Genomic DNA, 14645 nt, shown 5'->3' on the forward strand with positions numbered 1-14645 from the left:
TTAAGTTTAAGTTTATAGATTGTAAGTTTTCAGCACATGTTCTGATTGGTTTTCAGCGCTTTGCTACGTGGTTGTCAGGATGTTTTGAGAGGTCTCCTGTGCGTTCACATGGTTTTGCCAAGGTTTTCTGTGTGGCTGTTAGGTTGATTTACGGTTGCTGGCCTCCTCTGAGTGTTTTTCGGGCATTGCTAGTTATGTGTTATGCGTTGTTGTTAGTTATGAGTGGTTGGTTGAGTTGCGGTTGGTTTTAACAGTTCGGTTAGGGTCCCTCACACGGTTTGCAGCTTGACGTGCTGTGAGGGCTTGTGTGCATCAGTGATGCTGAGAGCTACACCACTGGTACTTCAACTGCTGGTAGGGTCTCCCATAGTGAACAGGTCTCAGCTGAGATGCCAGACGAAGACAAACCACCTGAATCTGGACAGCAGCAGATTGGTCTGATGTTCCTGGCAGAAGATCATAGTCTTATGTATACGGGTAAGTTGGATAGATATACAGTGTATAATAGTTGTCAATTTAAGTTAGCTATTCCTTTTGGGGTGAAATTGAGGATTATGAAATCTGTAAAAGTTTGGTTTCAATTTATAAATGTCACCCTGGACCCTGTCTTTTACTATTTGAACAACTATTTGAATATCTGGAATCTGAGGGTGCAAAAAAATCTAAATAACGAGAAAATCACCTTTAAAGTTGTCCAAATGAAGTTCTTAGCAATGCATATTACTAATCAAAATTGATGTTTTGATATATTTACAGTGGGAAATTTACAAAATGTCTTCATTAAACATGACCTTTACTTAATCTATAAATCTATAATTCTGACCCATATGAATTTTTGGCTATTGCTAGAAATATACCCGTGCTACTTAAGACTGGTTTTGTGATCCAGGGTCACAAAAAGTCGATTAAAATAATTAACCACAATAAATTGCATGATTTTTAAGAGTAAATCAACATTAATAATTTTAAAATAATTTTAATTATTTTTAAAAGTACTGAAATCTACAGTTGTGGTCCAAATTTTACATACACTTTGCAGTATACAAAATGTTAATTACCAAAATAAGAGGAATCATACAAAATGCATGTTATTTTTTTTATTTAGAACTGACCCGAATAAGATATTTCACAAGATGTTTACAGTACATATAGTCCACAAGAGAAAATAGTAGTTGAATTGATTTACTTAAAAAAAAAAAAAAAAGACCCAGTTCAAAAGTTTAGATATGCTTGATTCTTAATATTGTTTTGTTCCCTGGATGAATACTTCCGTTCTTGACAAAATGCTTTTCAAGGAAAGAACAAAATAAACAAAATCTGCAACAATATTTTATTAACACTTTGCTAACAAAGCCTTACTAAAAGTAAAATAAAAAATAAATGTAAAACCCTAAAACTAAACTAAAACGGAACTAAACATTTAAAGCATAAAAACTAAACATCAGAAGCTCAAAACTAATGCAGTGTTAAAATTCTGTGCACATTTAGGTGTTACCATGCCAATAAAGCCGCTTATTTTATACACTCAATTATTTTAAGTATATAAATTGTATATTAATTAAATGTACTAAATATGACCGTTTTTAAATGTAGGCCTACATTATTTAAAAAAGTTATAATAATCGTTTTAATTAACCTTTGTTAAAACAGTCTGTAGGTGTCAGTCTTGAGTAGCCCGTAATGACATGGTATCAATCATACACAAAAACACTGAGCTCCTGTAATATTAGTTTCGTCACCGTCTAGCTATATAATAGTACAATTTACCTCTGCATAATTGTAAATTGTACTATTATATATTTACAGTATGCTGTCGTTACCGTGAATATACATGGAAAATATTTGTAGGCATTATTATTCATGGATGATGTTATTATCGGTGATCTGTGCACTTAACTCTAGTCGTAAGGCTAAAATTGAAATTTCCTGTAAACTTATCCCTCAATTCTGATTGGTTGATTGGAATGTTGTTCCAGGATCAACACTTGATGAAATCACATTCACCAATCCATCATTGGAAATGAATCAACCACATTGGTTTATAAATTATGAAATAAAAAATAAATAAAATAAAATATAAACCTGACAGCAAAAAAACGGAAGTTCCGGAAGTATTTAAAAAAAAAAAAAAAAAAAAAAAAATCTTATGTAAAGAGTTATAAACACTGAAACAAACCAAACAGCTACGAGGTGACTAAAAACATTATACACTTATAATAATAATAATTAAAAAAAAAAACTATAAGATGTGTACTTAATGGCTTTAATGATGGAAGACACTACAATCCCATGAAGCATTGCGAATGGTATATAATATGTAATTGCAGTTGTAAACAAAATAATCTGTGTTGGTTTCTAGGCTACTGTCCAGGACCTATTTATGATTCTCGTCGCTTTAGATAAATGTCTCTGCAAAATAAATACATGTAAATGTTCCAGGGGTCCTAATCAGGGACAACCTTGAAAAACACAAAACCCAATTAGTAAGATCAGCACATGATTCATAGTTATACTTTGTTTTATTTTTTTTCCAAAGTAAATCATGCATTGTGACTTAGTAGTGACTCACCTCCTGGGATTGATCTGCACCAAGTCTAAAGTGACAGCAGACAATGTCAACAAAATAACCAATAAATCTGTGGAGCAGACCTGTGTCAAGGAGCACAGGACAAGAAAAACCTATGAAGCTACACCTGCTGATATCCATGTTCACTAAAGTCATTGCATGCCAACAACACTCTAATAATGCGTTTTATGAACTTGGTATGTTTAATAATATTGAAAATTACGACCATAAACAATATAAACATCTACTGTAATTGATTTAGTCTTTTATTTACTTTGTATAACCTGTGAAAGTTACCTGAAGTGGAAAAGATTCCTCCAATGATGCCACACAGTCTCACAAGGAAAACAGAGAAAGGCATATGCTCTTCTGTCACCCTCACCATTAATGGACTCAGTTTATATTTAATAAAGATCCCAGATACACCATGACTGCCTTTCTCATTGCTTACAACACGCTCCTATATGACAGGCAACATGACCATCAGCAACACACACTTTCACACACATGCACAAATGCATGCACAAATACCCTAGAACCTACCTGTTCTGTAACAGAAAACTGGTGCATGTTCACTGAAACACCTGATGTGTGCAGCTTGGTGGGCACAACTGTGATAAAATACTGAAACAGCATATTTTCTGGAAAAAAAAAAAAAAACGGATTAAGAACAGAGTCTTACAATCAATGTGTTGGTAAGTATATTCTCTACTTATTCTACTTTTAAATGTAGGCCTATCTGCATATTTGCATACATGAAATCAATCTAATATAGACTCTGACTGCATATTTTGCTGTGGGTTATGTTGGACAAACATTGAAATATATAACAAAAAAGACCTACGCTCTAATGTAATTTTTTCTGTGCCATCAAGGGGATTGATGTGCCCAGGAACATCGTTTCCAAAAGATAAATTATCTATTCGATGTGAGAAGTTAAGAGCAGCTGGAAAAATGAGAAAGACAACTAAATATAAGGATTTGCATTAGAAAACAATAGAAACAATAGAAAAGAACATAATTTAAATGTGAATTATAAAATTATTTTAAAAAACTAATTGCAAAGTGAGAGTCCTCCATCTAGAGGATATCGAAAGAATTCCATGACAAATTAAGGTAATGAAATATGTCTTTAAAAGTAAATGGTTTGTGCCTTGACAAGTGTGTAATTTAATTACAATCTTCCAATGATATTTTGATGAATCTAAAAATAATTACCTTACTTAATAACTGTGAGTAAAACTTACCTTCATTTTTGATTAATGAAGCAAAATGGGCATGACCTCTGATAGTATCAATTGGTCTATGAGCACAGAATCAACACGTAATTTCTTAGGAGACATCTTTATAATGGCTAAAGTACAGCTGTATTTCTGTTGCTAAAAAAGCGTATACTCACTTGCCCAATATGATATGGAAATTTCCCGCCACTTTATTGACAAAGATTTTTCCATGTATCCTACATGCATTCTGGGAATTGGATGTAGAATCATTTCTGTGCAAAGAAAAAAAGCAAAAACAGTTCAGTTAATTATCCACTGCATGATTAACCATTCAATTAATTGTTAGAAACGGAAAAGCTTTAGCTCTATCACGTTTGATCAAATCCGTAATAATCACTGTACATGTTGGATTACATATTATAATAATTATTTAAACAGATGTACTGTGGAACTGGGCCAGAAAAGTATCCTTTCAGCGCTGATTTAAAGAGTACATCTTGAAGTGAATGCTCTTCCCTCAGTCTGTTTTGAATCTGATGTAATATCCTTAAAAACAAGAATCAGAGATGAAGACTTATTATAATTGCTTATACATTGTCTATTTTATTATATCATAATTGTGTATTACTACAATATCAATGATTAATAACTGAAAAAGATGTTATACATACTGATACCACAATGGTTTGTGCCTTGACAAGTGTGTAATTTAATTACAATCTTCCAATGATATTTTGATGAATCTAAAAATAATTACCTTAATAACTGTGAGTAAAACTTACCTTCATTTTTGATTAATGAAGCAAAATGGGCATGACCTCTGATAGTATCAATTGGTCTATGAGCACAGAATCAACACGTAATTTCTTAGGAGACATCTTTATAATGGCTAAAGTACAGCTGTATTTCTGTTGCTAAAAAAGCGTATACTCACTTGCCCAATATGATATGGAAATTTCCCGCCACTTTATTGACAAAGATTTTTCCATGTATCCTACATGCATTCTGGGAATTGGATGTAGAATCATTTCTGTGCAAAGAAAAAAAGCAAAAACAGTTCAGTTAATTATCCACTGCATGATTAACCATTCAATTAATTGTTAGAAACGGAAAAGCTTTAGCTCTATCACGTTTGATCAAATCCGTAATAATCACTGTACATGTTGGATTACATATTATAATAATTATTTAAACAGATGTACTGTGGAACTGGGCCAGAAAAGTATCCTTTCAGCGCTGATTTAAAGAGTACATCTTGAAGTGAATGCTCTTCCCTCAGTCTGTTTTGAATCTGATGTAATATCCTTAAAAACAAGAATCAGAGATGAAGACTTATTATAATTGCTTATACATTGTCTATTTTATTATATCATAATTGTGTATTACTACAATATCAATGATTAATAACTGAAAAAGATGTTATACATACTGATACCACATTTTTTTCTTTTGAGAGGGCTCAAAGCTTACCTGAAAAAAAGAGAAAACAGTTGCTATGGGTTCTGGTAAGTTGTCTAGTGAAATATGAAATGCAGCAGATGGCTTGAAGTCACTTACAGCATCATATTTAAGTTCCTTTGATGCAATGACAGCGCCAGCAACATCCAACACATCTGCACCCACTCCTATACAAAAAAATGGGCTTAAAACCTTTTACATGGGATGCCTTGATTCAGAATAATTAATACACATTGGCATAAAACTATTTGAAAAAAAAAATACAATGTATAACAGATGTAGGCTACTTACTTGAACATTTCATTGCAACCGTGATGTCAATTTTTATCTTCAATTTACTGTCAAAGACCAAAAAAATCAGGTCAGGTCTTTCAAATTCTCTAAAAAACATGTTTGACAAAATCTCAAGATGCAAATGTAAGCATGACAAATACTGTATACACACCTAGTAAAATCTGTGTCTACTTCATATTCATATTTCATCCATGAGTCCTGGTATACAAAAAACTCGGAGATGGTCAGAAGTGCCATGAGGATGAATACAATCAGTGACACTAGGAAGAGAACCAAAAGTCTTAATCAATAACATGCACTGTAGCTAACATCTGTAATATTCAGACAGCAAATGTAAAAATTCACCTGTGCCTCCAAAAGCTGATGTTTCAACATAGCTCTCTGGAACTTTAGGAAAGGCATCGAGCTCTTTCACTAAGTTGATAGTACTTCGTCTTCTCAGCTTGTTCATTGTTTAATGGATATCTTTATATTTATATAAAGATATAAGAACTTTATTCTGCAAGTGCAAAAATAAAAACTCTGAATAAAGTCACATTTAATGGTCTGGCCATCTGTGTCACTTTAATGCAAGAAAAAAATTGCTATTGATGAGATTTCTGGCTCAGTGCATGATTAAAAAAACTCATTTTGAGAAAACTGACTTTATAGTCTAATTGCACTCTATAGATAGAATTAGATAAAATAAACTCAAATGTGTACAGTATTTTGGATGTTTTCCTTTCACTAGTCTGAATGTTTTTTTCCTGTAATGTCTTGCCTAAATGATTAGCTGAGTGAGGTAACATCTGTGTTTGATTCCAAACCACTGCAAATTGGTAAATATTTAAAACTTTAGTTATATTAATGAAAACACTTGCAGTGCTTGTTTTTGACATAACAGCTAAACACAAGCTAAATGCTAAATAAGATCATTCTTCCTGTTCGCCCACCTGTAGTAATTGTGCTATTAAAGTTCATTTCTGCACAATGAACTCTAAAAAGCAAATATGACACTAAGCCACAAGAAGACTTGTGCATATGTGGACTAAATCTTTGTCTTACCTCTTTCTAAACACCTTTAAGACGAACGTTTGAACACTTCTCAATGGGACCGTCTATTCAAATGCACTGTTTTGCAACCACTGCCACGTTGTGTGACAGCTGGTTTTTCCAGTTAAACAAAAGCCAGCACAAGTCTGCTTTTTTGTGGAAACCATGTTGATTTTTTTCAAGAATCTTCAGATGCTTCGTCCAGAACTCACTGGAAACTCAGTGGCAATTTCAGTCTGAAATAAGGCTTCAATCAAAGTAAATACATAAAGAAATGTACATGTTTACCTATATAAAGAAATTTGTTAAGTTTAGAGGACATTGTTCACAAATTTTGACAGGATTAAGAAGCTGAAAGTGAAAGTAAGTTGTACAAATTGCTTTGGTGTAACTCAATAGCACTTAATATCAAGAGAAACAAATATTATTACAATAATTTAAAACACATTTTTTAAAAATAATTATTGCATTTACAAATGTAGGTGGTAAAAAAAACATTTTTGTGCAGTTCAAATTTTAATTGTATCAATATATTGAAACATTAGTGTGTAAAGAACAGCAAAACAAACAAATACTCTTTACAGCCTTCAATCTTGTCCAATGTATTTTTATTTCTATTTTTTATTTTAGAGATTTCTACAGTCTATGCACGTTTTATCTCATATTTAGCCTACTTCTATATTTACTTCAAATCTCATTTTAATATACCATATTGATGTTTTTTTAATATCTTAATTTATACTGTAACTGTTTTAAATGGTCTCCTCTATATCTTACATTTACATTAAAACAATATCTGTGCAGGTTTTATACATTCATAAATAAAAATAATAATAAAAAACGTTCCTTCGAGTATCTGACGAAATATACTGCACAACATTGACTTTTTACGTAGCCTACTTGAAAAGCAGAAAAAAGCTCCCCAGTCACGTGAAGCCTTTAGGTCACAGTGAGGTCGTTCAATTGAGCATGCGCATTGAGTGAATTTTACCACGCGGTGACCTGCTCCTGTCAAAGTGAGGAACATCCTTCATCTCCGCAATAATATATTCGGTAAAGTTGTTACATACTTTCCATATTACGTATTTATCCATATTATGTATTAAGTCTTACCCAACAAATTTAACAGACTGAATGGTATGACACGTGAATAATAAACGTGCTCTGTCGATTAACCTAGCAAGCCACGTGCGATGTGAACAGCATTGGGTTCTCAGAATGAATAATGCCATACATATATTCATCACACTGTATTTTGTAGTTAGTTCAGAGACTATAATGTAAGTTTTATCTAGGAAAGTCTTGTGAGACGCTTGCGTGCTGTATTCACATATTTGTACAAAAGCAGAAGTAACTTATTATGCCAGGACATATATGACCCACCACGTGCGTTAAACATTGTGTCAGTGTTCTTGCTTGAGATAAAACGTTACTTACCTGAAGCGCTAATCAAACACACCTGAACCAGCTAATGAAGGTCTATGGGTTCGCTTGAAAATTACGGACAGGTGTAACCCTACTGTAGCAGAGTTTGAGCTAAACTCTGCAGGAAGTTGGCTCTCCAGGAGCAGAATTGACTAGCCTTGCATAATCCCAAATACGCACACAATGACCAGTGGTACTGATTAACAATGTATTTCACTCAACAGTAAGACTGAGGAAGAATGAATCGAGCCTTTACTCAGACCCTGATGAGACCCAATCTCCCTTTGAGGAGACCTGCGACTGGACCGATTTCACTTAACGTTACTCCTAGAGGCCCAGCACCAACATTTCATGAGCTTGCTCAAGAAAATCTGCTAGCAAGTGATATTCTAGAAGATGGTATGGGTGAAATGTTTTTGAAAATTACACATGCATGTCATTAAAAAAAAAAAGCACCTAGATAATGTTCTTTTCTACTTTAGGTCCTGTGGGTGATGCCGTTAGAAAGGAGAATGTGATTTCTGCAAAAAATAGTCAGAATGTACGTATGTGATAATGTAATACAGACACTATATATATATATATATATATATATATATATATATACACAGTCGCGGCAAGCCTAGTAGGGACTACAACGAGTTACATTTCCCAGGTTTGTGACATCACAAACCCAGATAAACCCCGCCCTCGGGAAAAGGCAGCAAAGGGGGCGAGGCCATGCTGCGCTGCTTTAGAGAAGAGGAAGAGAAAACTACAGGGATTAAAGTGTTCAGTCGCTACGACGGATTTCCGTCAGTTCATAAAGACGGTCACTTGCTTCATTCCTGAATGATTCAGCCGTTCGAACGAATCAGTTGAATGAATGATTCAGTGATAAAATCAGTGACTTGCCGCCACCTGCTGGCGGATTTAGTTTCATTTTTAGCGTAGTTAAAGTGTTTCATTTTTCTGCAGTGTGGAGATTTTTTGTCTCCCCCACAGACAGCAGGGTCTATGGTGGGCCCACTGGTAAAGCTGTGCAATTACTGCAGTCACCAGGGTAGGTTACTTTGCTTGATTTCAGTCTTCATAATTTCTTTGTCACACTGCAAAAATGATTTTCTAGCACAATATTTTGTATTGTTTTCCAGTACAAATATCTAAACATTAAATCAGGATACATTTACTTGAGAAGGAGAACTGCTTAAGATATTCAGAAAATTTGATCAAATTTAGTATATGCTTAAACAAAAAATCTGCCAATGTGGTAAGAAAAAGAACCTTTAGTTTTTTTTTACCACATTGACAAATTTGTCTTTTTAAGTATAACATTTGGATTTTTTAAAATATCTTTATTGTATTTATACATTGTATATGCATTTTAAAATGAATTATTTCTCCAACAAACACCACTGGCAGTGTTGAAAGGAAAGTTTAAAGATGCAAAGAGTGTAAATAAAATAAATGAATATGTATGATGGCATATATACATATGACAGTCAGTTTATATCATATGTTCCTCATGTTAGTTTAAGCATATACTCCATTCTATCACACATCCCAGAGCCTCTTCACTATCTCATTTTATAAAGAAAAAAGTCCAAATACACCTCTTAGATATCGTAACATTTTGACTTTTTATTTGATTTTGATTTGTTTTTTTAAGAACACAAGACTTAGTAATTTTTAAGATTTTTTAGATTAGTTGTAATGGAAAACAAATTTTTTTTGCAGTGCACATGTAAAAGAGTCCTGCCCACTGATACTGGTGCCTTATGCCTTTGATGGTTTTGATGAGCAGAATGAGTAGTTCATTTGGGATTATTTTCTTGTATCCTCTTTAGGAAACTTCAGGTGCACTCGTTGTAAAAAAACATGCTACTGTTCTGTAGCTTGTCAGTCTCAGGATTGGAAAGCTCATCGACATGTCTGCAAAGCTAGCATCTCAGAAGTTGCCAGGTACTAGCAGGGATGTTTTCTCGATATTAGTGTCATTTGCATGTTGGAAGCACAATGTGAAAATATGCCTTTTTTTCAATCAGTGAGAAAACTAAGGAATCCACACCAATGCCTAGTGGAAATGGACTTGGTGGCCTTCAAGCTAAGGTATTTCATTGGTTGCTATAGTGACTTACATTTACAATAGTTAGTTATTCCATCTAATTCCTTCATAACTTTTTTTTTTTTTTTTTTTTAAATAAAGGAAATCTGTGTTGATGTACAGCCAAAGAGAATGTATCGATGTGATTTGCGCAAGAATGTTGTTTCTAAAGGATCTGAGATACAGGTACTTTTCAGTTTAGGTATATATTGCTTTGTGCCCCATAAACAGATATTGTTTCTCACAGTGGATCTTTTTTCAGGGTACAGTGATTGATCTGAGGAACCCTGGGGAATTTTCCATTCACCTGCAGTCAGTGGAGATGATGGAGTCCCTGAAAAACATCACCAAAGAGCTCCAGAAGGCCTATAGCACTTCATTTGCTGCTGAGTACAAGCCTGAAATTGGGGAGCTCTGTGCTGTAAAATTTTCTCTTGATCGGGTGAGGCAATTTTATATATTTTTTTTTAATTTGTTACATTTGTCAGAACCCCAGTGATTACTATTTTTGTGAAATAAGCATTATTGTTCCTGTGTGTCAGTGCACTGCTTAACAGGACAATGGAATTATCGGTCTCAAAACATAGACTGTAGTGAATATTCTAGTGCTCAATTTGGTCTTTTTCATGCTGATTTAGAACTGGTATCGAGCTGAGGTTCAGTCAGTCGATGTGGCCCGCAGAGTTGCCAGTGTGTTTTACATCGACTTTGGAAATGAGGAGATTGTTACGTTTGACAACATAAGGCCTCTCTTTGAGAACATCGATGCTGCACCACCATTTGTGAGTTGTATATCCATTCCATAATACATTATTATTATATTTTAATATTTTGATGATGCCACTATGTCATGCTATTGGCAAAGCTGCTTTTTTGTGTCTGACAGGCTTTGCAGTGTTGTGTTGCTGGGGTAAAGCCTCTGACAGGAAGTTGGACTGGCGAATGCACTATTGCTATAAGGCAGTTAATTGCTGGAAAGATTCTCACTTTCACAGTGTTGGATATCGTGAATGGTGGAGCTCTGCTTGCTGTAGATGTTCCTCTAAGCACTCTTGGTAGGGCATACATGGTTCACTGCAGTGGCTGTTTGGAGAGCTCTGTGTGAAACGCACAAGACTTAAATTGAAGATCTAAATTTGTTTCACAGGTAAATACATGAGCACTTTCCTGATAGAGCAGGGCTATGCTGTAAAGGAGGACGTTTCTGTCAAACTACAGACTGAACACGACATCAGTGAGTTTTTATCTTGTCTTTCATGAAATGTTTCACTCCATTCTTTGTTTTTCACCTCCATCTATTCGCATCTTCCTTCAGATTCATTGATGTCGGCATCCTTTGAGAACTTCAAGCGCTTGTCTGGAGGAAAGAATGAGAACTCTGACGCCAGGCCTCCAGAGCCATTGACTCAGGGAGTGGGAGACACATTCACTGCTGTTGTCACCCACCTCCAGTCTCCCTCAGAGATTCTCTGTCAAAAGCTTGAAAATACGAGTGAGTTTTCCTCAATTCAGTTTAAAACACAATTTTATCTCAGGTTCATTATTACTACATGACATTAGTATACATGCATTACCACTGAAAAGTTTGGGGTATTTAATTTTTTTATTTATTTTTGCGTTTAAAAGCTGCATTTATTGGATCGAAACACAGTAAAAACAATAATACTGTCAATGTGTGATACAATTAATTAAAAAAATATGTATATTTAAAGCTGCAGTCCGTAACTTTTGGCGCTCTAGCGGTTAATAAACAGAACTGCGTGCACCTTGCGGATGAACATTGTAGCCGGAGCTACTTCTCTCCGTTTATGTCTTATGACGAATCACGCAGGTACTGGGCTACTCCGCAGCGGTAACTACCCGAATCAGTCTAAATAGTCCGAATATAAACACTTATTGTAGGTGTATCGTAGGGATTCTGGATAAGACAAAAACACGGTTTGGAAAATGGATTAATTATGTACTCTCTTATTATATAAATTTTGTAAATTTTGAACACAAAAAAGTTACGGACTGCAGCTTTAATAAAAAGTATTTTTTAAATTATTATTATTTATAAATACTTAAGTCTTCAGTGTCACATGATCCTTCAGAAATCATTCAATTATGCTTATTTATGCTGATTAATATTTGTGGAAACTAATACTTTTTTTTTTTTTTTTTTAAATAGATGGAACACCATTTATTTGAAACAGAAATCTCCTGTAATATTATAAATGTCTTTGATCAAAAGTGACAGTTAATTTAATGCATCCTTGCTGAATAAATGTGTTAATTTCTTAAATTATGTAAATTTCTTAAAGTTCTTATTAAGCTTTGTTGCAATATTTTAGCAGCATCTGTTGTTGTTTTCTGCCTTTTTATAAAATATATGCTCGCTGTACTTTCAGTAGGTTCAGTGTATGATGCAGTCTTCATGTATTTAGGTGTAATCCAGCAGCTGCAGGTGAACTTAAGGGAGCACTGCTCAAACACTCCGGCCAGTGAGAACTTCAGACCTGCACCAGGAACTGTCTGCTGCTCGCTCTTCTGTGGTCAGACCAGTGTCTTCAGACAGTTTTTCTTTTAATATTTCTTTATCCTTTTCTTTTTGATTCATGTACAAATGTCCATAGTGCTCCTCCTACAGTGAAAGGGATTGGGTGCAGTTGAATAATAAAAAAAAAAACATAAATTTTATGTCTTCTGAACTGATCTCCATGTATTACAGAAGACAATCAATGGTATAGAGCTAAAGTTCTGGCATATTCCTCGGAAGATCGCGTGTGTGTTGGATACATAGACTTTGGTAACTCTGAGGAGGTTGAGTTAAATCGCCTACGACCAATCAGCAAAGAGTTGCTGGCTTTGGCAACTCAAGCAATCCCTTGTTCTCTAGCAGGTACAGTACAATGATTCATTCACCGATTTGTAATTGTGTGCATGCATGCAAATCTGTATATGCTGAGCCAAAGGTTTGTTTCTTGATTCATTAAAGGGATAGTTCACCCAAAAATGAAAGTTCTGTCAATAATTACTCACCTTAACCCTTTAACATTCATATTCCTCTAGGTATAAAGTGTCCAACAGGCACCTGGTCAGAGGAGACCATTTTGATGGTGAAACGTCTAGTTTGCAACCGCTTCATTCGGGTTGAGATTCTGGGTAAGAAGGATGGTAGGGCTCTGGTGTCCATGATTGATGAGTCCAGTGACCCTCAGACCAATGCCGCTGAGGTGTTGGTTAACATGGGTTATGCTGCCGTTGAAAGTGTGGAGACAGAGAAGCATGAACCGACTCAAGCCTCCTTCCCTGAAATGCCTCGTAAGTGAAGAATAGTTGTAATAACTTTATTTTTAGCCATTTCTGATCATTCTTTTAAAGGATAATTGATTTATATATTTTTTTATTTTACTCTAGCCCTCAGTCCACCTGTTGTTGAGAAAATGGAGTGGACTTGTGCTGAACTTCCCTTTGATGGCCAAAAGGTGGAGCTGGTAATCAGTAGTCTGAAGAGCCTTGATGAATTCTACTGTTACAACTACAGCAAAGCAGGTGCGGTTGTCCATCAGTATTATTTTTTTCTACTTTATGGGACTCATTACGTATGTGTTTGTAATTATTTAATTGTGTCTGGCAGATGCACATATCCTGACAGAGCTGTCTTATGAGCTCATGAAGCACTGTGAATCGGAGAGAGCTTCCTTCACCCTCACTGTGGGAGAACCATGTTGTGCTCTCTTCACAGGTGATACTGACTCGTCCTTCAGAAGCAAACACCATGGTTACAGTAACGCACTTACAATGAAAGTAACAGAAACAAACCAAAAAGTAGGGCTGCCCTTGACTAAGGATTTTTCTGGTTGACTAGTAGTCGTTCATTAAGCATTAGTCGACTAATCGCTCATTTATTAATAAACCATTTAAATCATTATAATGAGCCGTTAATTGCGTACATAGCCTAATTAGCGCTCAAGCACATGCATAAAGCTAGCCACAGCACACCGCCAGAAGTAATGCTTATGAATGCACACTCCTACAAGGTTTCTTTATTTGTTTTTAACAGCAGAATTAATATTTATCCATTTATGGTTGTCCTGCTCCACTTCACAGTTGCCGAGTGAAAGGAGAGTTTTATAAAGACAGGACACGCATTTATACAACACTTTATTCAAAAGGAAGAACCGCTCGTTCTGCGCGTTATACGTCATTACGCTATTTCTGCGTCATTGCACATGCGCAGTGCTTTCAGTTTCGGGGTTCAATCCGATTGAGTGTTTACATGCACTCTCAAACGTCACCACCACCACGCTTCTGACAACTTTTTCAAACTTATTTTTAACGTATTCAGTGAAAAGGATTTACTCTGTATATGAATTTTAATCCACGCTACATGAACCTTTTCATATAAACTGGAATAAATACAAAACTAGAGCCAAACTGAAATGAGACATTAATAATAAATATTATAGTGAATAAATGAAATAATCATAACTAAAGGACATATGAAAGCACGTATTTCTGTACATTTCGAAATAAGGTGCATTAAAAGTCAATAAATCCTTGATTAATATGAATATTTTAA

The 14645-nt window shown here is 34.8% G+C and overlaps 2 protein-coding genes across 2 annotated transcripts in view; one reads left to right on the forward strand and one right to left on the reverse strand.

Annotated features, from left to right (window-relative positions):
• Positions 1–2258: 2258 nt before the first annotated feature.
• Positions 2259–6012, reverse strand: LOC107755542 (endoplasmic reticulum-Golgi intermediate compartment protein 2-like). Its single transcript, XM_016572392.1, has 13 exons — positions 5887–6012; positions 5693–5801; positions 5539–5585; positions 5347–5414; positions 5219–5259; positions 4992–5093; positions 4724–4819; positions 4572–4627; positions 3411–3512; positions 3110–3207; positions 2864–3026; positions 2570–2649; positions 2259–2459 (listed from the first exon to the last, which is right to left on the reverse strand). The coding sequence occupies exons 1-13, from the start codon at positions 5990–5992 to the stop codon at positions 2445–2447; spliced, it is 1083 nt and encodes a 360-aa protein (XP_016427878.1). The 5' UTR covers positions 5993–6012; the 3' UTR covers positions 2259–2444.
• A 1487-nt stretch (positions 6013–7499) lies between these two features.
• Positions 7500–14645, forward strand: part of LOC107755540 (tudor domain-containing protein 1-like) — a 15705-nt gene continuing 8559 nt past the window's right edge. The window contains exons 1-17 of the mRNA XM_016572390.1: positions 7500–7626; positions 8223–8397; positions 8481–8539; positions 8956–9040; positions 9825–9939; positions 10023–10086; positions 10184–10267; positions 10344–10523; positions 10720–10863; positions 10968–11136; positions 11229–11315; positions 11397–11573; positions 12508–12615; positions 12792–12962; positions 13133–13384; positions 13481–13615; positions 13701–13808. Coding sequence (XP_016427876.1) covers positions 8238–8397; positions 8481–8539; positions 8956–9040; positions 9825–9939; positions 10023–10086; positions 10184–10267; positions 10344–10523; positions 10720–10863; positions 10968–11136; positions 11229–11315; positions 11397–11573; positions 12508–12615; positions 12792–12962; positions 13133–13384; positions 13481–13615; positions 13701–13808 — 2098 coding nt within the window. The 5' untranslated portion in view covers positions 7500–7626; positions 8223–8237. The remainder of the gene's footprint in view (positions 7627–8222; positions 8398–8480; positions 8540–8955; positions 9041–9824; positions 9940–10022; positions 10087–10183; positions 10268–10343; positions 10524–10719; positions 10864–10967; positions 11137–11228; positions 11316–11396; positions 11574–12507; positions 12616–12791; positions 12963–13132; positions 13385–13480; positions 13616–13700; positions 13809–14645) is intronic.

Source organism: Sinocyclocheilus rhinocerous, unplaced genomic scaffold (assembly GCF_001515625.1).
Source record: "Sinocyclocheilus rhinocerous isolate Xijiao unplaced genomic scaffold, SAMN03320098_v1.1 scaffold140, whole genome shotgun sequence".
In the NCBI taxonomy this organism is placed as follows: Eukaryota; Metazoa; Chordata; class Actinopteri; order Cypriniformes; family Cyprinidae; genus Sinocyclocheilus; species Sinocyclocheilus rhinocerous.

Coding starts and splice junctions, on each gene's coding strand:
- LOC107755542 (XM_016572392.1), bottom strand. CDS start 5,992: ATGAACAAGCTGAGAAGACGAAGTACTATCAACTTAGTGAAAGAGCTC. Junction 3,208..3,410: donor AGAAAAAATTACATTAGAGC/GTAGGTCTTTTT, acceptor TTTTTTTTCCAG/AAAATATGCTGTTTCAGTAT. Junction 2,650..2,863: donor AGGAATCTTTTCCACTTCAG/GTAACTTTCACA, acceptor TCCTTGACACAG/GTCTGCTCCACAGATTTATT.